The sequence below is a fragment of the Phoca vitulina genome, unplaced genomic scaffold, assembly GCF_004348235.1.
Source record: "Phoca vitulina isolate PV1807 unplaced genomic scaffold, GSC_HSeal_1.0 scaffold8, whole genome shotgun sequence".
NCBI lineage: Eukaryota > Metazoa > Chordata > Mammalia > Carnivora > Phocidae > Phoca > Phoca vitulina.
In genome coordinates, this window is record NW_022589711.1 from 25,082,789 (window position 1) to 25,109,779 (window position 26,991).

Consider the following 26,991-nt stretch of genomic DNA (forward strand, 5'->3'; position numbering starts at 1 on the left):
TTTGTTTTTTGGGTGTTGAGTTTGAGAAGTTCTTTGTAGATCTTGGATAACAGCCCTTTATCTGTAGCGTCATTTGCAAATATCTTCTCCCATTCTGTGGGTTGCCTCTTTGTTTTGTTGACTGTTTCCTTTGCTGTGCAGAAGCTTTTTATCTTGATGAAGTCCCAAAAGTTCATTTTCGCTTTTGTTTCACTAGCTTTTGGAGATGAATCTTGAAAGAAGTTGCTGTGGCCAATGTCAAAGAGGTTACTGCCTATGTTCTCCTCTAGGATTTTGATGGATTCCTGTCTCACATTGAGGTCTTTCATCCATTTCGAGTTTATCTTTGTGTATGGTGTTAGAGAATGGTTGAGTTTCATTCTTCTGTATATAGCTGTCCAATTTTACCAGCACCATTTATTGAAGAGACTGTCTTTTTTCTATTGCATATTTTTTCCTGCTTTGTCGAAGATTATTTGACCATAGAGTTGAGGGTCCATATCTGGGCTCTCTATTCTGTTCCATTGGTCTATATGTCTGTTTTTGTGCCAGTACCATGCTATCTTGGTGATCACTGCTTTGTAATATAGCTTGAAATCAGGCGACGTGATGTCCCCAGCTTTGTTTTTCTTTTTCAACATTTCCTTGGCCATTCGGGGTCTTTTCTGATTCCATACAAATTTTAGGATTGTTTGTTCCAGCACTTTGAAAAATGTCATTGGAATTTTGATCGGGATGGCATTGAAGGTATAGATTGCTCTGGGTAGCATAGACATTTTAACGATGTTTGTTCTTTCCAATCCAATATTTATTCTTCCAATGTTTTTCTATCTTTTTGTGTCTTCTTCAATTTCTTTCATGAGTGTTCTGTAGTTCCTAGAGTATAGATCCTTTACCTCTTTGGTTAGGTTTATTCCGAGGTATCTTATGGTTTTTGGTGCTATTGTAAATGGAATCGTTTCTCTAATTTCTCTTTCTACAGTTGCATTGTTAGTGTATAAGAAAGCAACTGATTTCTGTGCATTGATTTTGTATCCTGCCACATTACTGAATTGCTGTATGAGTTCTAGTAATTTCGGGGTGGAGTCTTTTGGATTTTCCACATAAAGTATCATGTCATCTGCAAAGAGAGGAGTTTGACTTCTTCTTTGCCAATTTGAATACCTTTTATTTCTTTTTGTTGTCTGATTGCTATTGCTAAGACTTCTAGTACTATGTTGAACAATAGTGGCGAGAATGGGCATCCTTGACGTGGTCCTGATCTTAAGGGAAAGGCTCTCAGCTTTTCCCCATTGAGGATGATATTCGCTGTGGGCTGTTCATAGATGGATTTTATGAACTTGAGGAATGTTCCCTCTATCCCTATACTCTGAAGAGTTTTAATCAGGAAAGGATGCTGTATTTTGTCAAATGCTTTTTACACAGAATTTTAAATAAGAGGCATTACAGGCGCCCCTGGGTGACTCAGTTGGTTAAGCGTCTGACTCTTGATTTTGGCTCAGGTCATGACCTCAGCATCGTGGGATTGAGCCCTGCGTCAGGGCGCACTCAGTGCAGAGTCTGCTTGAGAGTCTCTCTCTCTGCCTGTGCCCCTCCCCATCACTCAAGTGCGTTCGGGTGCTCGCTCGCTTTCTCTCTCTCAAATAAGGAAATAAATAAAATCCTTAAATAAATAAGAAGCATTATAATTATAAGAAGAATGAAAAGTCTTTTGGGCCGAAGGGGAAATACTGAAATAATCACAGAGAAAAGATGAGGGGAAGTGCTGCAGAGTAAAGGAAGGCTTCAGTTATGTTTCCACATGTAACGTGAAACAGCTTGGGGCAATGGAAAGAACATGGGGAGTGGGAAGAACTGTGCCCAACTCTGAGACCTCTGAGGAACAGACAATCCCTGAGGTCCCCTCCAGCCCCACGTTCCATAATTGTCTAGATACATAGGAAGACAGTGGAAATGGAATCCTTAAGTGGTTTACTAGTCTTCTCAAATGATAACAGACTTTGAATGGAGCCTATTCATATTTACTTCCTTTTCTGTCTAAAATTAACCCCCGAACCCCAGCCTCATCCTTCTGTCCATTCACCTCCTCATAGTCACTCACACTCTATTGGACTCAAGTCCTCTGAAGGGCCACTACCCAGACTGCAGGGTCCATCTTATCAAATTCCTGTCAGGAATGAGACTTCACCCTCTGGGGCTTCATGAAATGGAGGTTTGGGATTGTTTCTTTGCCAGCAGTTGACAAGCTGAGCAGCTTCTCTGCTTCCCTCAGAATCAGTGATAAGATTATAAGGAAAGCAATCTCAGAGTGCTGCATTTGTTTTCCATCAAGCAAGGGCTGGCTGCATTCAGTGTGTAGAGATTAGTTGCTGGGGGAGAGGACAGCAAATGAGGCAAAAAGCAACGAGGAGACTAAAAAGTCATTTGAGTAAGCTTATGTCATGAGGTCTGCTGTAGCAACTCTCTCTGTGTTTCTTTCAGGTGGCCTTAATTTGAACCCCTTAAAGTTTCTGGTTTTTGACTGGAACTGGAGAGATCAGAAGTTGAGAAGGATGATGGACATTCCCGAGGTACCATGTAACCAGCAATTGCCTTTAACCTTTTTTTCTTCAACTTGAACTTGAGTTCAAATACAGTAATAAAGTCTTTGACGTGGGGAGCCAGCACATTCTGGCCATTGAAATGATTTCTATCTTTTAACTCTGAAGTAACTGCAATTATAGAGTCCATCTCACTCCCTTAGACCTAACTGTATCCTTTCCATGTGTTTTATAGTAATCAGCTTTGTTTCTTCCTTATATGACCAATGACCTCTGCCCCACTGGGGACCGCTATATCTATACTGAACCTTTGAGAAACAGGAGGATCTGGAGGACTTGGCACATTTTTGTGTGCCTTGCTTTAGAGACATATTCATCTTTGTCTTTCATCCTTACAAATGTTTGAGGAAGTAGGGGCACAAACTTGCCTCATGGCCTGCATCTCCCATACCCAAAACCTCACTTAATATAGAGGGCTATTTTGTTTTTGTTTTTGTGGGGAAATTATTTTGATATCTCCGTGGATTAAAACTGATTGATTGCCTTTGTGGCCACAGCATTAGCTCATTCTGTATTTATGAAAGTAATCCATTATCATCAAAATGTGAAAAATTTATTTGCCACCTACTGTGTATCATGGGGCTAATTTTTCAATCTAGCCCGATGTTTAGAAGTATCTGTTGGAGAGAAGTTTTGTCCAATAATAAAAATGGCTGCCAGTCACCAACCTAATTAATCATGGCAGTAAATATCAAAGAGATTTGGAATTAATCCTCCAAACATGCTAAATAAATTAATTTACCACGTAAAACTATATCCCCAGAATGACCAACCTGATTATGATTGATCAGTGAGCTAAATCAGACATCGGTACAGGTAAAAAGACAATTTTTTCAATTTCCTACACACACACACACACACACACACACACACACCTGTGCCCTGAACTGACTGGTTTTTTAAAACCAGTTCAACAAATTTGATGTTAGGCACATAAGTCCATATTTATTTCAGTTACAGTAGGAAATCTGAGTAATCCACTGTAAGTTTTTTAATTATAATGATAAGGAGAAATTGTGTCAAAGAAAAAACCTTGTCACCCAGTTATTTGTATTATGTTGATGTCATCATTATCAGCTATCCTATATTGAAATATGTGTGCAATATAGCCATACTTTAGGTATTTTGAAACACCTTTGTATAAGATTTTTTTATGAGATTTTATTTGGAATGGTTACAAAGGGCACTTTAATGAAATGGATGTTTTATTTAGTACCTATCCCTTTACTTAAGTAAATATTTCAATTCTGAATAAAACATAGGTTAGGATTTTTGCCCTCCCTGATTCTGGCCATAACAGCTACACAAATACCAAGAAGTCCAGATGGTTGAATTTATTCACCAAGACCATCTTTTCTTGATCTTAACCTTTTTTTTTTTTTTTTTTTTCTCATTTAGATAAGAAAGGAAGTTTTTGAACTTCTGGAAATGGGAGTCCTCAGTCTATGCAAGTCTGAATCTTTGAAGCTGGGCCTTTTCTAAGTCTGGGTCCTAATGAAAATTCCAGTTTTTATGGTGGGATTTGCATCTCATTTAATGGCTCTGGAATACTGCAAGGACTCAGTAAATATCAGCTGTTGTTTTATTATGTTAACTGCATCACCAGATGAATCACTAGAAATTTTTGGTGGAGATTCTTTGACAAAAATGAAGCTGTCCTTTGCCAACTTCTTTGTATAATAAAGTATCACCAGCTTGTATATGATTTTTGTTGAGCAGACTGAATTTTTCTTTCACCAACTGGTCTCTGATGTGACTTTGCAGAAGGAAAAGAGCATCTGGGCAACCTTAGCCAGGCCACTTCCCTCTCTGAGCCTTAGTTTCATCAGCCACAAGATGTGAATGATATCTCCTAGGATTGTTGAGGCTTCCATGTGATGGTACTCGTGGAACAGACTCCTCAACTGAAGCCTGGTCCCAGTGTGAAGGGTGCAGTGGTAGTGATAGAAAGAGTTGCAGGTGTACGTGGCACTTTGCAAATATATGAAAGATAACAATATCTACAACTATCTTAATTATTTTGTACCTTTTTATTTTAAAAGAATCTCAGATTTACAGAAAATGTCTGGTAATACCTGGGGAAGCTATCTACACAGCATTAGAGAGAAATGAAAGCAAGGGCTTAAAAAATTACTCTCTGAAATTTCTCATGATACCACAATATAACAACTGCTAGCAAATTGTCATATCCATATCAATCTAGAACTGTGGATCTTCAACCGGGGACAATTTTGCCCCCCAGGGTCCATTTGCTGTGTCTGGAGATATGTTTGGTTGTCACACGGGGATGATACTACCAGCATCTAGTGGGGAGTTGTGACTGGCAGTTATTTAGTAGGTAGTATCCTTTAGTCAAGGATGCTGCTCAACGTTCTACCATCCTACAGGCCAGCCCCCACAATAAAAAAGTATCTGGCCCAAAATACTAATCAGTAGTACTGAGGGTAAGGAAACCCAGTTCTAGAAACTTGAAAAGCAGAGTATATGAAGTATATCTGTATGCTTGAAGTAGGTTTATTTAGAAGAGAAATATGTAAATATAAAAATGTAAAGTGAGATCTGGCTATCTCAGGAATGTTGCCCCAGAAATGTGTTCCCTTAATACCTGTGATGGTTAATTTTATGTGTCAAGTTGACTGGGCCAGAGGTTGCCCTGATAGTTGAGCAAATATTATTCTGAGTGTTTCTGTGAGGGTGTTTTTGGATGAGGTTAACATTTAAAAGGGTGGACTTTAAAGCAGATTGTCCTCCCTCATTTGGGTGGGCCTCATCCTGTCAGTTGAAAGCCTAAATAGAACAAAAGGTTGACACTGCCCACCCCCACACACCCTCCACAAACCACTCCCCTCCCCCACCCCCCGCCCCCGTCCCTCAAATAAGAGAGAATTCTGATTCCAACTGAAACATTGGCTCTTGCTGTCTGATAGCCTTCAAACTAGGACCTCAGCTCTTGTGATTTTACAGCACCTTTTGGCCTTTAGACTCAAACCGAGACATCAGCTCTGCAGATTTTGGACTTGCCAGCCTCCTCCATAACCACGTAAGCCAATTCCTTCTAATAAAATCTCTTTACATACATCCAGTTAATTTTGTTTCTCTGGAGAGCCCTGACTAATATACTAAATGAAAGTTCCTTCTACTTTGAGATTTTGGTTAGTTTGGTTTTGTTGTTTTATAAAAAGCCTAAGAAATTCTGTTCTTACAGATTTGTTACTATAATGACCCTTTTGCTAGGTGTTATCTATGTAGTATAATCCCACCCAGTGTTGGACCAAGTTCCCAGGTGGCAAACATACCTGATTGTTTTGTAGGCCAACCATGCACGTGTAATCTAATCTTGTAGGCTGTTGCCGCATTTTCAACCCAAGTTCTCGACCATGTTTATTGAGTAAAACAAATAGTCTACGTGAATTAGAAGTGTTCGCCACCATCTTCTCACACAAGGCTGATACCGGCAGCCATACTTGTCACCGTCTCCAAGCCAGATTCAAGTGATGTGCTGAAAATTTCCCCCTGGTATTTGCTTTTCCCAGCTTTGCAAGTGGGAAGCTTTGACTCTGAATTGGATACCGTCTAGTGTAAGTATTGGCATTTATTTTGTATGCTTTTAAACTAGGTACACCTGCCAAAGTCGTTGCCTTCTTTAATATAAAAATAGTCCGGGGCACCTGGGTGGCTCAGTCAGGTAAGCATCTGACTCTTGATTTTGGCCAGGTCATGATCTCAGGGTTATGATATCAAGCCCTGCATCGGGCTCCACACTGGGTGTGGAACCTGCTTAAGATTCTCTCTCTCCCTCTCTTTCTGCCCCCCCTTAAAAAAACAAAATGAAATAAAAATAAAAATAGTCCAGCATGGCTTCTCTGCCTAATGTTAATAAAAAAGGAAGATTAGAAACTTGCCTATTTTTTTAAAATCCTAATTCTATATCTTAAATACATTTCAAAGAAAAGGAAGTAATTATTAACAGCCTAATGAAATGTTAGGGGATTTCTGATAAATGAGAGAAACCCCAAGCCAAACTAATAATACCATATTGCAATATTGAACATTTAATTGATTATCTATCTTGCCCTTCCTTTCTCTCACCTCATTTGAGCTACTCCAAAGCACTTGCTTGGAAAAAATTTAGGAGGAGATGTTTTTAATGTACATTTTCTACTAGAGTCTTTCTTATGGATGAAAAAACTGGCAGCTGCTGAGATTAGACATCTGTGTTCCACAATCCCTGTTTGCTTCCCTCTTCCTCATTATCACAAGTAGCAAAGTTAGCTGTAATCTGAGAGCATTTTTCCAATTTAGTTTATATTTATGTTAGAAGCAGCCATGTTTGGAAAAAAGCTGATAGCCCTAACTTTTATTTTTTGTATTAATCTCCAAGGCTTTAGGCAAGTTCTCAAAGATAAATCCATTTTCCCCCTTTCAGGAAGGGCTTGCCTTGAATTAGTCACCACATCCCAGAAATAGCCCCTGATAACTGCTTCCCAATGTGGCCAGATGCTGGTCTGTGCAGACTCTGCTGGGGACTAGTCCTCCTAGGCATGGCATTTAGCACACGTTTTCTGAGCCTAAAGTGAACTATACCAATGGCTGACTGAAGACAGCTGTGTTCCTGCTGAATCTCAGGTTCAGTTAAGGAACAATTCTGGGAAGTAGACTGCAACTACAAAGGAAAGTTCGTCTAATTCTTAATTTAGCACTACCATTATGCAGTATTACTAGGAGTAATAATGTTATAAATGCCTTGGAAGTGTATCTCAGTCACCTGCAGGACCAGAATGAAGAGGACGTCCAAGGACGGCCGGTGCAAATTGCCAGACAACACTGCCTTGAAGCAGCAGCAATTGCCTGCCTACCGGCTGCAGCTCACAGCCACTGGAGTCCTCTCCGGCTTTTTTGCCACAGGAGTGTTCTGCCTTGGTGTGGGCATCATCCTTATATTGAATGCAAAGAGTATCAAGGAAATAGAGGTTTGTCCCATCTTACATTTTTAATGCAGATTCTAAGAATTCTCAGCTTTGGGACTATAAATTAGTGACCAGTTTGAGAACACAGCCCCTCAACAGATGAGACTAGAACATCCCTTTTTCAGTCAACCGGTGCAGATGGTGGTAGCCTCTGTATGTTGGCTTTATTCATCCCTACTCCCTCTTGAGGACAATCACTCTCACACTGGTCCGCTCAGCCATTCATTTCCAGGAACGTGGCAAAGTCAGAAGTTTTTTTAAACTGGTGGAGTACTGACCAAGGATTGATAGAGGTAGGAGGAGAGGCAGGGTCAAATGACTGCCAGATGCCCATGAATCATATGGATAAAAAAGTAAAGAGACAAAGAGGTCTTCAGTCTTGTCCCACTTTCAAGCATTGTGTCTTTCCCTTTGCAAACAAACTCCGAGATCATTACTTTAATGGAGGAAAGGCAAGAACCCGAATCTTTCTGGCCTCTTAAGGATACTTAGCAAAATTAACTAAATTCTACTCAAGACTGAGAAAAGCTGAACCTAAGGGCATACCTTCGCTCCATTACAAGCCTTTGCCAACTTGATTAACAAGCTGTTAGAGGATGAGAACTTGAGAAGCTGGTCCGGGGAGGGGACATAAGAGTTGGCCTAAGGTTAGATCAGCCTTGCTCGCATTCAGTCTAACAAATTAAGCAAATGTTTAATTCAAATCAGCTCTGAGCAGATTACTGGGCATCCCAGTCTATGACCTCCACTCTGAAGGCAGCCATGGAGAGCTGATCTGTTCCCTCTCCTGACATGGCTAGCAGCAAAGTTATGAAGGCCAAGTCTGTCAACATTGACTTAACATTCATGAGTGTCTGAAAGTGCTAAGAGTTCTGTTGGCTTTGCAAATGAGTAAGATAAGTAAGAGTTGATTCCTCCCCTCAGTGAGCTAATGATAGAGTAGGTAAGGTAGTGTGTGATAAGAACAGAGAGCTCAGCCATGGTTGCCTTGTTCACCACATCCACAACCCCTTCCTTGCACGTTGCCCAGTACATAGTAGGCACAAACTTAGTGAAAGAATGGATTAGGGCAAATAGTGAGGACTCTAAGTAGGAAAACATCATTTCAGGTCCCACTCCTCCTACCAAACCACACTACTCTAATGCCTTTCCACTTTATATTTTCTGCTCCCAGCTCTCAGCAGTTTATCTCCCCAGGAATTAAATGCCCCTAGGTCCTTTTGAGTCCTGCAGTGTGAGATGTAAACGACCAGGCCCCACAAATAGCAGATGAAAAATGGCAGGAGAAAATTAAACTTGCCTTATTGAAAAGCATAGCATAAGTGGCTTACAAGGTTGTTTCATTTCCACAAACAGCTCATCCTATTTACTTTTCTATTTTCTTCTTCACCAACCCCTTTCTTTCTGGTTTTCCCACCCTTCCCATGTCTTCCTTGCTTCTTCCCTTCTGGTTATCCACCCTCACTCACTGTGAAGTGCAGCCTCCATTAAGAGGCAGCCATTGCTAAATGATGTCACCTCATGCATGTGAAGGGAACTTCACTCCATGGTTCACTAAGGCCACTCTGCAAACAGCTTTCAACAGAATGATTTTTATCATGTTAAGGAGATTTTCCAATAGACCTTTTTTCTAGTCACTTAGGATAGATCTATTTCTAACATTTTGCTTGTCTACAAGAAACCCAGAAACCGCTGTGATAGTGAGATTCTCTTTTGCACATGGATGTATTTCATTATATTGAGTGATAAGATGAAGTGCATACCCCAGGCCAGTGTGATCAAGCACAGCCCTAGTAGAAGAGTTCTAAGTGATTTTCCTCTTCTCACTTAGCCCTGGGCTACAACAAGGAAGTGACTTTTTTCCAGTTCACTTTAAGCAAGAATGAGCATTCCTGCCTCTCCAAAATTCTATGAGGAGCAAGCAGACTGTGTGACCTTTGCTGTCATTTTAGAGCTATAGGTTTACAAGGCCATTATTTTTTCCATCTTCAATCACCTATTTCATCCATCCCTCTGCCCTCCTCCCCTCTGGTAACCACCAGTTTGTTCTCTATAGTTAAGAGTCCATTTCTTTGGGTGCCTGGGTGGCTCAGTTGGTTAAGCAACTGCCTTCAGCTCAGGTCATGATCCTGGAGTCCCGGGATCAAGTCCCACATCAGGCTCCCTGCTCATCGGGCAGTCTGCTTCTCCCTCTGACCCTCCTCCTTCTCATGCTCTCTCTCATTCTCTCTCTCTCAGATAAATAAATAAAATCTTTAAAAAAAAAAAAAAAAGAGTCTTTGTTTCTCTTTTTTTTTTCTTTGCACATTTGTTTTGTTTCTTAAATTCTACTTATGAGTGAAATCATATGGTATTTGTCTTTCTCTGACTGACTTAGTTCAGTTAGCATAATACTCTCTAACTCCAGGGGTGCCTGAGTGGCTCAGTCAGTTAAGTGTCTGACTCAGGTCATGATCACAGGGGTGTGAGATCAAGCCCTGTGTCAGGCTCTGAGCTCAGTGGAATCTGTTTGAGATTCTCTCTCTCTCTCTTCCTCTGCTCCTCCCCCCACTCTCACTCTTTTTAAATAAATAAATAAAATCTTGAAAAAATAATCTCTAGCTCCATCCACATCTTGCAAATGGCAAGATTTCGTTCTTTTTGATGGCTGAGTAATATTCCATTATAGTTATCCGCTCATCAGTCTATGGATACTTGGGCTGCTTTTATAATTTGGCTAGCTCATAAAACTTTAGAACTAGAAAGCACCTTAGATATCATCTACTCAAAGATCATTTGATCATGAAACACATTTTTTTCTAATTCTGCATTAATAGAACTCTGACAAGAATCCATGGAGTAGAATGAATACTACTACCTCAAGCTCACAGGTCAATTAATTGCTAGACAAAATGATGCTGATGAACAAAATGTGGGCCCTGAGTTTAAGTATTTAACTCAAGGTCAAAAATTGACTGAACTGAACCCCAGTTTCCTCAGTCGCAGTTCAGTGTGCTGTCAGTTATGAGACAGGCCTGTTCTTTAAGGCTTCTTAAAAATTAGAATGCAGTTTCACAAACAGCACATCAATATTTTCCAAAATAATAGTTCAAGCCTTGCTGTGCACTTAAAGAATGATTTAAAAACAATACATACATACATGTATAAAATAAAGAATGATTTAAGTAAATATAAGCATCTAAGTACAATTAAGTAGCCTTTTAGCTAATCTTTAATTCAGTACTAACACTTTGCCTATTTGGCTCCAAAGCTCCCAGTGGTTTGCAAGGATTAAAAAAATCCTGTCTTTCTTGTTAGTCTTCCCTCCTAAATCCTGTTGGCAGTTTACCAAGGAGAAGGCCGCTCCCTTGCTTTCCTGCTCTTCCCCATTCCCATAATCTTCTAATTATTCTTCAACTCAGTGAGGAAAGAGCAGAAGGGAAGTGCACAGCCTCTGTGGCTCTCTGTGAGCCCCCCTTTCTTAAGCTTCTAACAGCTCTATCTTTACATAACTGAGGCTCTTAGCCAAAACTCATCGGATTTGCTCATTTGAAACACACCACCCTTTTTTAAAGAGTCCACGATACCATTTTAAACAGAATTTAACTTTTAAAAAACAGAATGTGATAACATTTTAAAATCAGAATTATTCCACATATATCAATAACCCTACATTTTGGAAGCCCTTCTTTTTCTGTGTTTGGTCCTTTTTAATAACTTCCTCTAGATGTCATGTAGAAAAATTCATTAGTATAAATATTTTACATACAATAGTGGAAAAACTGAAGTGACTTCCCATAAAGCTGATTAGCTTCAGGCAGTAGGCCCAGTTCTCGTGAGTCATTGCCTAATACTTTCCTAATGACACCTCTTTATGATCGAGACATAAGCCTACATCACAACAGGTTACATAAATATACAATAGAAACACTGAATTCCAGGTCAGTGGCAAAATACTGCCAGGTCCCAAAATGAAAGACTGTAAAAGGGCCCACTCCTCCCAAGGATCTGCAGAAACACTTTGTCCCCAACAGTGGACTATCCTTCATTCATGTCCCAGAGTCCATGCCCTTGACACAGAGAGCTTGAAGACTTGGGTGGACTCGGGCCTTGATTTTTAAAATATGAACTCATGTAATTTTTAATTAGTAATTGTTCTTTTCCCTGCCTGACAGATTAAATACACAGAAATCTGTGGAAATTGTGCAAAACTGCGAGAAGATGCCACTAATTTTGACAAAGAATGCACCTGCTCTATTCCCTTTTACCTTTCAGAGACAATGCAGGTAAGTGAAATTCAAGAGTCTTCAATTAGCTGTACACTGATCTACTCCTATTTCACACTTGGCAGTAAGTTCATGATTTCCACCAAGTGCTTTCCAAAACTGAAAATACAAAAAATAAAGCAGAGTACTGGTGAGGGACCTTACAAAGTGTTGAGTTCATGCGCAACTCTCCCCCTACTTTTTTCCTTTGGAATGTTATTCTTCTCCTTTGTTTCTAAGTTTCCAGACTCTTTACCCACCCAACTTTGTAACATAATTCTTAATATCAATCAGACAGGTTTTATTCCAAATGTCAACACAAGAGGAGACCATAGAGATCATTGAATCTAACCACTCATTTTATAGTGAGAAAATTAATGGGCTGAGAGGTTAAGTGACTTGGACAAGGTTAGTGTCAGGGGTCACACACCTGCTGGGACTCTCCCCATCCCCCCCTTACCCCTCCCCCTCAAGTCATTCTACATTTGCAATTGCCTAATCCCTAAGGGCAACTCTTGGCCTGGCTGTCAGGCATTATGAGAAATGCGAAAGAAATATTAAAAGAAGTCCCTGCTCTTGGGCTGATTAAAGTCTCATGTTAGTCCAAGTCCTCTGAGAAGCAGAAGCCAAGACAGGATTAGACATGCAAGAGATTTATTGGGGGAACTGCCTGTGAGGGAAAATGGGGAGAAGGCCAGAGGATGCCGGGAGAACTGTCAGGTCACAACACAGCTCTGACCCCTGTGAAGAAAACGGAAGGGGAGAAGGAAGGGAGGAAGTTAGGGAGAAAGTCTAAGACTGCAGTGTATTCTTTAGAAAGTTTCAGCAAGGCCAACAGAGAGTCCCTGAAGGAGTCTGCCTCAGTATCCCTGCTGTGCTCAGCCATTAGGAGCAGCTGGGAGCAGCATGGCCTTAATGCAAACACAGGATGATTTTAGAGCAATGACATCTGGGGTCATCCCTCAATTACTGTCCCTGTAGTAGGAGACCCAAGAGGCACCTTTTCAGGGCCTCCACAATCTTACCTGGTAGTCAAGACTTAACCAAATAAATGAAAAACTATTCCCTTTAACTCCTCAAAGATCCTGTCCTGTCCTCTAGACTCCACACCTCTCCCCCAACAGTGTCCTCCTCCCTGACCTGGTTGATCCCCCTCCCTCCCCTTCATAGATGACTCTGCATGGGATGAATCTAAGTATAGGCAGGCTTTCTCTCGAGCTTCCCACTGAGCATTCCCCTTGAGCTTCCCACCTCAAGGCCCCGCTTCCACCTCAAACTCAGCTGGTCCCAAACTAGATTCATTATCATCTGGAAAACCCTCCTTACTTCCCTTCCTAGTAAAGATCCCATCACTAAGACTCCAAACTTTCCTCTTTGACTTTACTCTGCCGACTGCTTTTTCATCTAAGCCTCTGATGTATGGACACTATTCTTCAATCCATCTCTCCAACCACCCTGTCCTCTTCTTTTTTTTTTTTTTTTTTTTGGCATTGCCTCAGTTCAGGCCTCCTGGTCCAGTAGCAGAGCTATCTAACTGCACTCCTGCCTTTGGCTTCCCCTACTTTAAACCAGCTGTTATTTGCAAATTAAGTTCACCATCCTCCCCGCCCCCAAAAAAGCACTCTTTCAGATTGCTCTTCAACCACCTGAGGCCTAGCAACCTTTTCATAAAAAGATAGAGGAAGAAGGAGACCTTGTATTCTGGACAGCTGACCAACTTGCTTTCCCACGATACAACTCTCTATGTTTCTACTGTTGTTTTGCCTAGAAAGTCTCCCCACTCACTGCCACTTGTTTTAAACCCCTAACATGCCTAGACATTCCTTGAGCCTCCTTTTCACTCTTTTCTCAAGCAACAGTTTGCCCTCATTTGTATCCTGGGAGCACTGTTTCCATTCTTCCAATGAACTTATTATAATTACTTGTATAATAATATCCTGTGGACTCATTTCCTCTACTTAGAGGAACCTGCCTGAGGATAGGGACAAGCTTTACATGTTACACCACAACTACCTACTCGAAAGTATCTGCACTACACACTCAACCTTCCCCCCACCCTCCCTTTACCATAGGTCAACTATCCCTGTTTCCATCTGCAGGCTTATCTCCACTTGTACATAGATGCCATCTTTTCTTGCCTTTATAAGGACTTAACTCAGCAGTTCTGGCCTCTCCTATATCATCAGCTTTTTTTCTACTCGGTCATTCCCAGCATACAGACATATTATTTCATTTATCTTCAAACAAACAAACTACTCTTCTATTCTCCCAATTTCCCTGCCAGCTATTTGCCCATTTCTTACCTCCCATTAGCAGGAAAACTCAAAAGAGTTGTCTATCTTGGCTACTTCCAGTTCCTTTCTTCTCATTCTCTCTTAAACCCACTCCAATCAAGTTTTTACCCCTAACGCTCAGTGACATTGCAAGGAAGCCAATGACTTCCACATTGATAAATTCAGCAGTCAGTCCTTAGTGCCTTGTCACTCATTGGACACAGGTGACCACTCCCTCATCCTCAACATACTTTCTTCTCCTGGCTTTCAAGATATTATACTGCCTTGGTTTTCTTCCTAACCCCCTGGTTGCCCTTCTTCAGTTCCTTTGCTGCTTTTCCTGTTTTCCCCAAACTCCTTATGTTGAGATAGGCAGCACTTTTGTCCTAATTTTTAGCCTTCTCCTCTCTAACTGCGTTCACTTTTTTGGAAATGTCAGCTACCTCCAGACTTTAGATGCCCATCTATTGCCAACACCATTTTATATCCGTAGCCCAGACATTTCTTCCAAATCCACACTTGTATGTCCAGCTGCCTTCCTAAGGCATATCTAATAGATATCTGAAGCTCAGCATTTCCAAAACTGAATTCCTGGTTTCCACTTCTCCCCTTATCCACTGTACCACCCCCCACCCCCACAAAAAACCTAATCCATCCAAAGACTTCTCAATCTCAGTTGAAAACAACTCCCATCTTTCTGGTGCTCAGGCCAAAAGCCTAGGAGTCATTTGTGACTCCTTTTATTCTCTCACACTTCACATCCAATCCATCCTGTTGGCTCTCTCTTCAAAATGTATCCAGGCTCTGTCCACTTCACCCATTTCTTCTGCTACCACCCAGCTCCATGCTATATTCACCTCTCACTTAGATTTCTGAAATAGCCTCCTAACAGGTCTCCCTTCTTATATCCATGTCTCAACATAGTACCCAGAATGAGTTTTTCTTTTTTAAGATTTATTTATTTGAGAAAGAGAGAGAGAGAAGGGAGGGGCAGAGGGAGAGAAAACCTCAAGCAGACTCTGTGCTGAGCACAGAGCCCAACACAGGGCTCAGTCTCACGACCCTGAGATCACGACCTGAGCCAAAACCAAGAGTCAGCTGCTCAACCAACTGTGCCACCCAGGCACCCCCAGAGTGAGCTTTTTAAAGCCAAAGTCATATGTTATTCCTTTACTCAAAAATCCCTACAGTGGGACCACCTGGCTGGCTCAGTTGGAAGAGCATGCAACTCTTGATCTCAGGGTCATGAGTTTGAGCCCCACATTGGGAGGAGAGATTACTAATAAATAAATAAATAAACTTTGAAAAAAAAAATCCCTGGGGCGCCTGGGTGGCTCAGTCATTAAGCGCGTCTGCCTTCGGCTCGGGTCATGATCCCAGGGTCCTGGGATCGAGCCCCGCATCAGGCTCCCTGCTCAGCGGGAAGCCTGCTTCTCCCTCTCCCACTCCCCGCTGCTTGTGTTCCCTCTCTCGCTGTGTCTCTCTCTGTCAAATAAATAAATAAAATCTTTCAAAAATAAATAAATAAATAATAATAAAAATAAAAATAAAAAATCCCTGCAATGGTTCCTCTTTCCACTCAGTGAAAAAGCTCAAGTCCCTACAAGGCTTTGCATGATTTGGCTTCTTATTTCCTCTCTGATCTAATCCCTTCATTCTCTTCTCCCAGCCCCACTCCCACCACACTAGACTCCTCGCTCATTCAACAAGTCAGGCATTCTCTTGCCTTGCCCCCCTGTACCTGATATTCACTTGGCCAACTGCCCTATCTCTTTCAGGTCTTGGTTCAGCCCTCACCTCAGTAAGGCCTACACTGGCAGTCCTATTTCACACTGCAACCTGTCTACCCACCCTACTCTTGTAATACTCCTGATCCTTGTTAACCTGCTCTGATTTCAATTTTTTCCATAGTACTTATCACCTTCTAACATACCATATAAATTAATAGTCTATGATATGTGTTGTTTATTGTCTGTCTCTCACTGTTTTGTCCTAAGCACCTATGACAATGCCTGGCACACTGTAGGTGCTCAATTAATGTTTGTTGAATGAACATATGAATCTTTGCTTCTTCCACAGTGCATAACACAGTATATTTATGTGGTAGATGCTCAGAAAATGTTGAAAGATTAAATGAATGGAGGAAAGATAAACTGCTAAGTTAAATGAATTTATGTTCTAGGAAGCTTTGGTTTTATGTGACCCTTTCTTATTTCTCTCTTGATCCCAAATGAAAGCATGTTGGCATTAGTAATATTCTGAGTACAACCATATTGATTATGGCTAGTGCTAAGCAATTTTGTGAGTAAGTCAGATATAAACTATAAGGAAATTACTGAGTTGTACTTGGATTATAAGTGATATCTACATAAAGTCAGTGAGGGAGGTTTTATGTATGTGTTCTTATGGGTCAAGATTCTAGTTCTCTATAGTATGCCCTTTCTTGCCTTCCTCAACTCACCATGCTGAGTTAGTGTTAGTGTTGCTTAAAAATCAGAAACAAACTCATAAACACAGAGAACAAGCTGGTGATGGCCAGAGGGGAGGAGGTGGGGCATGGGAAGAATGGGTGAAGGGGAGTGGGAGCAGATACAGGCTTACAGATATGTCATGAATAAGTCACAGGGATAAAAGGTACATCATAGAGAAAATAGTCAATGGTATTGTTATAGCACCGTATGGTCCCAGATGGTAGCTACACTTGTGGTGAGCATAGCATAAAGTTTAGACTTTGTCAAATCACTGTGTTGTACACCTGAAGCTAATGTAATATTGTGTATCAACTATACTTCAATTGAAAAAGAAAGTTAGTGTTGCTTAATTTTGGCAGGAAGGTGAAGACGCTTAAAACAATAGAAAACTATTCTGTCACAGCTCTGGAAGTCAAAAGTCTGAAATCAAGGTGCAGCAGAGTCCATTCCTTCTTGGAGGCTCAGAGAACTTACATTTTTGAAGAAAAAAATCCAAAAGATAAAATCTTAAAGGGCTTCAGTTTCCATCTGTCTGTGTACTTTGAAACCTTAAAGTCAAATAAATGTTACCAGCTGGTAACCATTCCTTTCAGGCAAAGACTTTCTCATAAAAATCCCACCAAACTAGGTAGTGCAATCACAGAGCCTTCGGTTCACCAGTTAGCACACATTACACATACTAGGCAATGAGTTCACACAAGACTGCCTTAAACCAGGAATCCTGCACAGAGTGCCACTGAATTTAAAGAGAAGAAACACCATAAAGTGCCTTGTGCCTCTAGGACCAATAAAAAAGATGATGATATGGGAGCCCTTGTTAACCTAAATCTTGGACAAAGAATTACTGAAAAAAGGTTATTAAAACTCTTCTATCCCTGGTATGGTGAGTGTTCTCTGCCTGTTTATTTTGTCATTTATGTGAATGTATCACTTTGGGTAAGTAAAACTCTCTTTTTAGCTTCCAAGAAAATGTATGGTAAATTCCACTCCGTGGGGTTCATATTTTCTATAGTTATGGGTCAAGAGTAGAGGTTCCCTTGTTGGCTGAGGAAATGTAATCAGTCATTCCCACTATGCCTGGCTTGTTCGCCTTCACACCCATGCTCTCTGTTTATGATGTTGTGGCCTGCCTCTTTGTCACGACCCAACATCTCCCCTTCTCGGTGTTCCAGACACTTCTCTTACAAGTGACTAAGTTCTTAAGACTTTGTTGTTTTCTGTAAATGGCCACACTTACCATGACCTTTATTTCCAGCCTGCCCTGAGTACCAGCTCACATTTTCCATACTCATCCTCTTACATGTGCTCAGGGTGAGACCAGAAGCCTTTCCAAAGTGCCATTTTTTTTTTTTTTTAAAGATTTTGTTTATTTATTTGACAGAGAGAGATACACAGCGAGAGAGAGAACACAAGCAGGGGGAGTGGGAGAGGGAGAAGCAGGCTTCCTGCAGAGCAGGGAGCCCGATGTGGGGCTCGATCCCAGGACCCTGGGATCATGACCTGAGCCAAAGACAGACGCTTAACCATCTGAGCCACCCAGGCGCCACCCAAAGTGCCATTTTTTTTTAAAGATTTTATTTATTTATTTGTCAGAGAAAGAGAGAGAGAGCGCACAAGTAGGGGGAGCTGTAGGCAGAGGGAGAAGCAGGCTCCCTGCCGAGCAAGGAGCCCCGTGCGGACTCGATCCCAGGACCCCGGGATCATGACCTGAGCCGAAGGCAGATACTTAACCACTGAGCAGCCCAGGCATCCCAAAAGTGCCATTTTTTCATAGTGAAAGCAAATCAATTGATCAGGAGATTGTAAAAGGATACGTTTGTATTTCTAGTACTGAATATAGCACTTAAAATATGGGGAACACTTAATAAAGGCCTTCATCTTTTTGGATGCAGGCCTTCATTATTTTGGAGGTAGGTAGTATATTAATTATAAATAGCCACATTGGACATTTCCATTTGCATCATATGTGCTGTTAGTAAAATCTGTATCCAATCTGCCTGGAGAATGTTGGTATGTCATCATAAAGATAAGCATGATGGTAGCCTATGACTAGACAGCCTCATAGGGTAGCATATATGAAAAGGACCATCTCTCATGGCAACAAGGCAACTTATTGCCAAGGTGAAAATCACCTTTCTTTCAGATCCATGAATTATTCTATTCCTTCTTTTTTTGTCCATAACAAACGGTTCACCATTTCTTGAGTAAGTGCTGTGTGCCAGGTGCTGTGCTAGATTCTAGGGATAAAAAGACAAAGACCCCTGGAGCCAGACCACAAGGAGCTAATCTCATGCCTTTCACATGCACCCAGATGGCTCCAACTTCAAATATGTTCAAGGATTTGGTTTGAAATCATTGACTTTGATGCCTACCACAACCCCGAGGCAAAGCATTTTTCCTGGTATTGCTAAGAAATAACAATATTTGTAGCATCAATTTTATATATTGAGAATACAAAACCTGGTTTTAAAATTTTTTCATGGCAGGAACATAGTAGCCCTTACAAAAACATTGAAAATAATTTATTTGGTGATTTTAGTAATTCTGTGTAGACAAGGATTTTCCAACACTGATTTTTTAAAATGATTTCTTGGGTTTCTGCTTGATTTAAAGAAACTTTCGGTTCCTATCAATTCTTTCTGTGGTACTTTTTATTACAAAAATCCTGTCCATGTTTATTAATATTCCAGGTAATTCTTCTTACTCTCCTCTTCTTGCTTTTCTCATTTTACAGGGTAATGTTTATATGTACTACAAATTGTATGGCTTCTATCAGAATCTCTATCGTTATATTCTATCCAGAAGTAATAGCCAACTGGTGGGTACAGACTTAAAGGTAAGGCTTTATTTAATTTGGTATAATACTCTTTTTTTTTTTTTAAACGAAGTGGATCTTTAAGTCTAAAAGAGGTTATGGGGAAATAAACTAAAAACCTAAGGTTTTATAAGGCAGGAATGCTCATTTCATTCTTACATAAATTGAAGGGGCTGGGTATTCAGTGTATCTGCTATTGAGAGGAGTGAATCTTGTCCAGTTAAATGGTTATCCTTTCATGCATCAACCATTTTGATAGTAACCTTGAGTGGGTGATCTCAGTCCAGTTCCCTGTATATCTACCATTGCCCTTCTTATAATTCAGGCCTTCAGTCCAGCCATGTTTAAGGAAATTGAGCTCTACTTGATTGATTAAAAGCCTTTGGTTTAATTAAATACCCTTTCACTCCTAGGATTATAGAATTTTACTCTTGATAAATGATACTCAGCATGCTAGCAAAAAAACTAGAAGGAAACCTTTTCCAGACTGAGATTATTATATGAAAGTGATAATCAAATGATTTTTTCTAGCAACCACTCTTTTAAAATATATTCTGCTAGTTAGGTGGATGGATTCCCTGTGATAAGTCATCTAGGGTATAGACTCACTACCATTTGTATCATTTTCAGAATATGAATTACACTTCAATAAAAAAAAGTTTTAATAATGTATTCCGGTGTAGGCTTAGTGTGATATTTAGCAGAGCCCACAAAGTAAGTTCTTTCCTGCAGACATATTTGGCATGAATATGTATTGTTAATAAGGAAAAAAACTATACACACACACACACACACTCATCTCCAAAACACAAAAATTTCCTAGTCTAAGTGAGCCAGAAGTCTGGGAAAAAGAGGTAGCAGTCCATAATCTTGTTATGTGTCAATAAATTAGTGTGGGTTGATTTACATTGCCAGTGTTCTCATTTTTAACATTCTAAGAGAGTTTACCAAAGTATTTCTTTTTACTGTATCATCTTGCTTCCAGGATGTTGGAAACTGTGCTCCATTTAGCAAGTCCCACGATGGGACTCCCATCGCTCCTTGTGGTGCTATTGCCAACAGCATATTCAATGGTAGGTGACTTTTCCTGTCTCCATGGTGTGCCTTTTCATAAGCGTGTAATAACCTAAATGTCCAGAAGATCACCTCTGCAACTGAGTAGCAGTTCAAAAAAAAAAAATTGTGTATACATTATCCACTGACTTAGGTATTTCATTTGCAAATAACTTCTCCCTTACCAGAGATTTGAAGTAGTTAGGGAACATGAGCTAAATGGAGCTTGAGAGTATTTTCCAGTAATTGGGGCCTTGGCAAGAAAAAGAATAGTTTTCTAATTCCAACATCTATTGCATGTAGGCATGTTGAGAGTCTGCTAAAACCCTGGTTTATTTTTCAGCTGTGTCTGGTTTTGTACTTTGAAATGGGGCAAAAATGCTTGCTTGCATCTCTAGCACAATTTTTAATTTCCTTACAGATACCATTATTCTTTCATACAACCTTAATTCATCTATACCTATCAAAGTCCCAATGCTAAGAAGTGGAATTACGTGGTGGACAGATAAGTATGTCAAGTTTCAGAATCCAAGTTCCATTAATCTTTCTAGCGCATTTGCAGGTAAGACCCATGTATTAGCTAAATATTCTTATCTCTTTATAGAAACTTTTTTATGTGTGAGGAAATGTTTATAATACCTCCTTCTTTACTTTTTTGCTGACCTCCCTTTTGCTCTGACTTTCCCTACCTGTGGACACCTCCATCACATACCTATCAGAAACATGAAATGATTGATGCCCTAGTTCCTTTCAGTTTACATTAGGAAAAAGGCAGTGTTTTAGAAACTTGTTGCTTCATTTATAATTAGGGTGACCATGTAATTTATTGTCCAAGCTGGTGCACTTTTGAGAGTGAAAGGGGGCACTAGAATAACTAAAGTTATATATTTATTTGAAATTTGTGTTTATTGATCAATAAATTGACATTACCATATTGGTGAACCTATAAAATAATTCCATTACAAACTATTTTAAAAGGCAACACTTTCAAAAGTTAAAATAACCTATCTGTGTATATTAAGCCAACTAAAAAAACTACTTTATTATTTAAACATTAAAAGATACCATAAGCAGAATAATTATTCTGGATATATAGTCACATATTTTAATCAGTTTCTTGGTCATATCTGTCTTCATTGCATGCCCCTGTATTTTTCTAATGAATTTGTTGTTTTTATTATTTTAAAAAATATTTTATTAAAATATTTTTTTCACAAAATTATCTGCAGTCTTTTTTGAAGTTGAACTTTATGGTTAATCAATTTGACACTGTTGGCACTTTAATTGATTCTTCTCTTTTAACCTAATATTTTTTTTTAATTGAGAGGATATCTATAGGTGATGAGTTACCTATTATGCTCATAGCCAATTTTACTAAATGGAGGATATTTTCATTTTCAATCTTTTTGTATTGAAATATGCTAGTATTATAACCTAAATATTTTCATAGGCACTGTCTTTTTATTTCACATTTTTTTCTATCTCTGATCCTTCTAAGTGTTTCCTATATTTAGATGCTACAAAATCTTAAATCTTCTTGATATCATTTAATTCTGGGAGAGAAAAAAATTTTTTTAAAGATTTTATTTATCTATTTGAGAGTGAGAACGAGCAGGGGTGAGGGGCAGAGGGAGAGGAAGAAGCAGACTCCCCACTGAGTAGAGAGCCCGATGGACTCGATCCCAGCACCCTGGGATCATGACCTGAGCCAAAGACAGACACTTAACAGACTGAGCCACGCAGGCACCCCAGAAAAAATTTTATCCAGTTAAAAATAGGAGCTCCATCAAAAAAGTTTTTACCTAAATTGAAATATTCTAAAGTACAATTGTAGAATTTAAAAATTAAATTTGTCCACATTTTGAACTCTCATTATATAATATGTTCAATTATTCCCTTGTTTTCCTAGGGGTAAATTTTAATATCTTCTTGTTTGCAAGATTGGCTTTCAATAATTACAATTCACTAAATCAAAAACTATGAAGTTTTTTGGCATTCCATATTTTGGATACTTTGTTTAAAATTTTAAAACTATTTTGACTAAAATTCAACCAAAAGTTAGAGGCTCACTTACCAAAAAAGTTTAGGATCATTGTAGGACACATCATTTGATATACAAAATAGTTCTTCAAAGGCTCAAACATTTCTAAAATTCTGGTGGATGGTGCATAGCAAAGACAGACCACATATACTACCATCCTAAAGTATTTCTTTTATTAATCATCCATATTATTGTAAAAATTTTACAGTTCAGTTTCTTTAACTGTGAATATACAAAAATATTTAAATTTGCACAACTACGGCTCTTCTTTTGATTGGTAAAATATTGTAGCTTGTTTGGATATAATTATAAATTATGTATGTACCACAACCAATTTTAAGTACATTGATCTGTAAATTTCTCAATTTATTAAGAACATTATCTTTGGGGCACCTGGGTGGCTCAGTCATTAAGCATCTGCCTTTGGGTCAGGTCATGATCCCAGGGTCCTGGGATGGAGCCCCGCAATGGGCTCCCTGCTCTGCAGGAGGCCTGTTTCTCCCTCTCCCACTCCCCCTGCTTGTGTTCCCTCTCTTACTGTGTCTCTCTCTGTCAAATAAATAAATAAAATCTTTAAAAAAAAAAAAGAACATTATCTTTATTCTGATGTTGTGCTCCACCAAATTTGTATTTATGCTATCACTACAAAACCAAAAACTTACACTTGATTTTTTATTTTTTAGCTGAATTTATAGTAATATTTATTATAATGTTAGAGTTTTTATTTTTCAAGATTGAATATCAAAAAGCTTTGCTTTGATTCCATGAAAAGTCAAACCAAAAAATTCAAACCATTATTATAATTAACTTAACTGATTTTCTATTTTGAAGCATTTGAAGACGCTGATGTGAAACTGGCCTCATTTAACTGTATACAAAGTTCTTTTTGTACTAATGGAGGCAACACAAAGCTTTCCTTTGTTTACCAAAAAAAAAAAAAAACTAATAAAAAATTGAAACTAGAAGGAAGCTCACTTGATCTAAATGAAAAGTCATGCTCACATGATGTGACATATAAATTCACCTTCGGTAGCTACCTGAGGTAAAGCATTGTCTTTGGATATACTCTTAAAAATAACCACAAATTTCTGAAGTAGATTCTGATGTTCTTCAGCAGATTCATGTCTTTTAATTTTCACTTGGTCATTGACATCACAATGGTTCCCTTATGCGGTAAATGTCAACCAACACTGCAAATTTCGCATTCATCAACTTTCTCAAGAAACTGTACTTAATTTTACATTAAACATACATGTTCTATTTTTTAGCTCTTTACAGCTAAAAGGACTTACTAGCAAATAAAAACTGATACCAAACAATAAAATAGTTATATATTTGTACCATATAATAAATAATAAAACCACAGAGTTCAAACCTACACTCAGCAAAACTGTTCAGCATCTATTTCCCACACTATGTTAAGTACGTATAACATAACCTCTTATTTCCCACGTTTCCCACTGATCCCACTGACTTGTAGGCTGGCAGCTTCATGCATCTCACAGGCCAACACAGAGGCTATGTCCTAACTGGCTGGAGTGTCAAAAAGCTGGTAGGGGTCACAGGAATATGTTGTGTTTTGATTGAAAGGATCTCTGGTTATCCTTCATTAATCACATGTTAAAGTAAGCATTCCATTCACTGCACATAGGTATTTCACACACTACTAGCTAAGACCATGGCTGGAATGGTGAAATTATATGTACATTATTTGTTTGGGATAAATGCTAAGTCAGATGGGATAACAGACAATGGACATAAGCTGGGACTATCTTAGACAAACTAGCATTTATAGTCACTGTACCTATGATTGAATCCCTAGTTTTTGAAAGGAAGTTGGGAACATTCTGTTGTTTTCTCTTGCCACATAACCTCAGGCCTACAACACAAATGGTCCTTGGTGTTCTCTCATCTCCTGCTACACTCTGTTCTTACCTTTACTGTAAGAGTTAGCACATTATCCTGTACTTATCTGTTTGAATACTTGTCATCCCCACTTCAGTCTGTGAATTACTTGAGGAAATTAGGAAGTTTTGTATCCCTGGTGCTTGATACATAGTGAGCAATCAAGAAGTGCTTATTGTTGAATGAATGGATAAATACAAATGACCCAACTTGGAAAAGGAAGAAAGTTGGTGCCTCTTAGATCACACGTCTCATATTCTCTGGAAATGGGATAAAGTGGGATCAGGGCTTGGTAGGGAAAGGCATGCTTAAACTTACATTTTTAACAAGCTCCCTGGGTGATTAGGATATCAGTGTCTTACAGGACCTGTTGTCTTGGGGCATGAGCTCATGAGAGAGTAAGGTCCACAGTGGAGGTACCAAAGGCAATTTCAATTTTCATCAAAATTCTAGCAACAGTGATTGAAATTTTGGGAGGGGCCAAATAGGTGAGCTCCACAATATTTGCAGAGGAAGTTTCTTCAGCAAAGGATTTTTTCCCAGAGGAAGTTTAAGTGTACAAACATACTTCAACAGATTAATCCAACCAAACTTAGCACTTGCTTTTACAAGTACCATGCTTAGAAAACAGGATGGGTTTCTTTTAAAAGAAAATAGTTTAGTCAATTGAGCTGAGAAAGAGTGGTTTCCTCTTTTGCATTTGGATTCTACAAATAGTAGAAACAATTGTCTAGAACGAAAAAGTTCATTAAACAATTTTCTCTTACTGACTCGTTCTTTAAAATTCAATATGGATTTTATTATCTTCTGTCAGCTTTCATTGGAATCACTCATTCCTTTAGCAAGCATTTATTGAATGCCTGCCATGTGTCAGGCACTAAACTAAATGCCAGTGGAAAAAAGACACTGTACTGAAGAGTATGCTGTATAGTGGGAGAGACAGACAAGCACACTGAGCTAAAGTGGGAAGTATGAGAACGAGAGTAAACTCAATAGACTCCTTCCCTGGCACTGGCCTTCCATCCTGTGCTTCCAACATCCCTACAACACCCAAACCTGTGAGGCCTCCTATCTTTAAAACAGGCTTATGGGTATTAAAGAGGGCACGTTCTGCATGGAGCACTGGGTGTTATACACAAACAATGAATCATGGAACACTACATCAAAAACTAATGATGTAATGTATGGTGATTAACATAACATAATAAATAAATAAATAAATAGAAATAAATAAAACAGGCTTATAACACCTTTGCTGTCTGCCTCTTCCCCTTTATCAGTTCCTCCTCCTTACTTCCAACTTTGAGCTCTTAAGCACATTGCTGCAGAGAATATTTAACATAGTCTTCATGCACATACATGATTATTTCCTTAGAATAAATTTCTAGAAGTAGAATATCTAGGCCAAAATATGTGCAAAATATATTAAAGCTTTTGATGCATGTTCCTAGATTGCCAGTGATACTATTAATCCACACATCTCTCTGCTCTGCACAAGAGTTCCTAGTTCCACTGCATCATCAATTGTTGTCACCTTTTTTTCTTTACCTATTACCCAAGTTTTAGATGAAATGATCATATCTTGTTTTAATTTCCTGTCTTTAAATTACTAGTGAAGCTAAAGAAAATGAAGACAGTCCCTATGATGCTATCCCTGAATACAACCACTATTACCCTTTTGCCCTATTTTTTCAGTGCTTTATATGCATTTAATATAGTTAAAAACATAATATACATATAATTTGATATTCTGTTCTGTTTTAACCCTAGGATAAATCATCATTATTTCCCCCACATTTCCTTAGAGTTTTTATAATCCATTATTTTTAATGGTTGCATACTTAGGTAGCTTATACACACACACTTTTTTTAAAGTCTTAATTTTTATTTCTCTTTTCTCAAGAATGCTGAAGTTATTTCATTCTCTCTAGTCTAAGGAAAACTGAAGGGTGTAGATGATTTCTCTCAACCATGTCAATGACTTTCTTCCCACAGGGACCACAAAGCCCCCATCCTGGGCTAAGCCTGTCTATGAACTGGATGAAGAGGATCCAGGAAACAATGGCTTTCTCAATGATGACTTCATTGTGTGGATGCGGACAGCCGCCTTTCCCACTTTCAAAAAACTGTACCGTCGACTCAATCGAATACAGTATTTTACTGAAGGCTTGCCTACTGGTAACTATAGTTTCAACATTACCTATAGTATCCTTTTATACCGCTCTTCTTCCTGAGGATGAAGGAAAATCAGCTTCCATCTGGGTACTAGTTGTTGAATTATTTCACTTTGTACTTTTCTATTCTACAATTTAATCTGTATATATAAAGAAGAAATACATAGTTCTCTTATAGGTAATACTGTCACTTGTCACAAGAGAGCGGTTTGTCTCCAATTTATGTAATCAAATGTGTACTTTTTTTATTTTTATTTTTTTTTTAGGAATAAGAGTTAATAGCAGTATCAGGTAAGTAGGGTTGGACACATAAGGAAGGACTATTTCTATCCCCCAAGAAAGATTAAATACCAGTGGGCCTAGAGATGTGTACCAGAGACGGATGGGATGAGGTGGAGGACCAGGGATATAAGAGAGAGCGATTCAATAAGTAGTAAATTTAGAATATGTGCTAAAAATAATGAAAACT

General features: G+C 39.1%; 2 protein-coding genes across 8 annotated transcripts in view; both read left to right on the forward strand.

Moving 5' to 3' along the window:
* The window catches only part of CMSS1 (cms1 ribosomal small subunit homolog), a 374,963-nt gene extending 370,458 nt beyond the window's left edge, over positions 1-4,505 (forward strand). For all 7 annotated transcript variants that reach the window (XM_032406412.1, XM_032406411.1, XM_032406417.1 and 4 more), the window contains 2 exons: positions 2,461-2,549; positions 3,978-4,505. In XM_032406412.1, coding sequence (XP_032262303.1) covers positions 2,461-2,549; positions 3,978-4,061 — 173 coding nt within the window. In that variant the 3' untranslated portion in view covers positions 4,062-4,505. The remainder of the gene's footprint in view (positions 1-2,460; positions 2,550-3,977) is intronic.
* Positions 4,506-6,678: 2,173 nt separating this feature from the next.
* LOC116633650 (cell cycle control protein 50C-like) lies at positions 6,679-26,582 on the forward strand. Its single transcript, XM_032406233.1, has 6 exons — positions 6,679-7,549; positions 11,701-11,811; positions 19,269-19,370; positions 20,335-20,422; positions 20,824-20,964; positions 26,344-26,582. The coding sequence occupies exons 1-6, from the start codon at positions 7,319-7,321 to the stop codon at positions 26,580-26,582; spliced, it is 912 nt and encodes a 303-aa protein (XP_032262124.1). The 5' UTR covers positions 6,679-7,318.
* Positions 26,583-26,991: the final 409 nt, after the last annotated feature.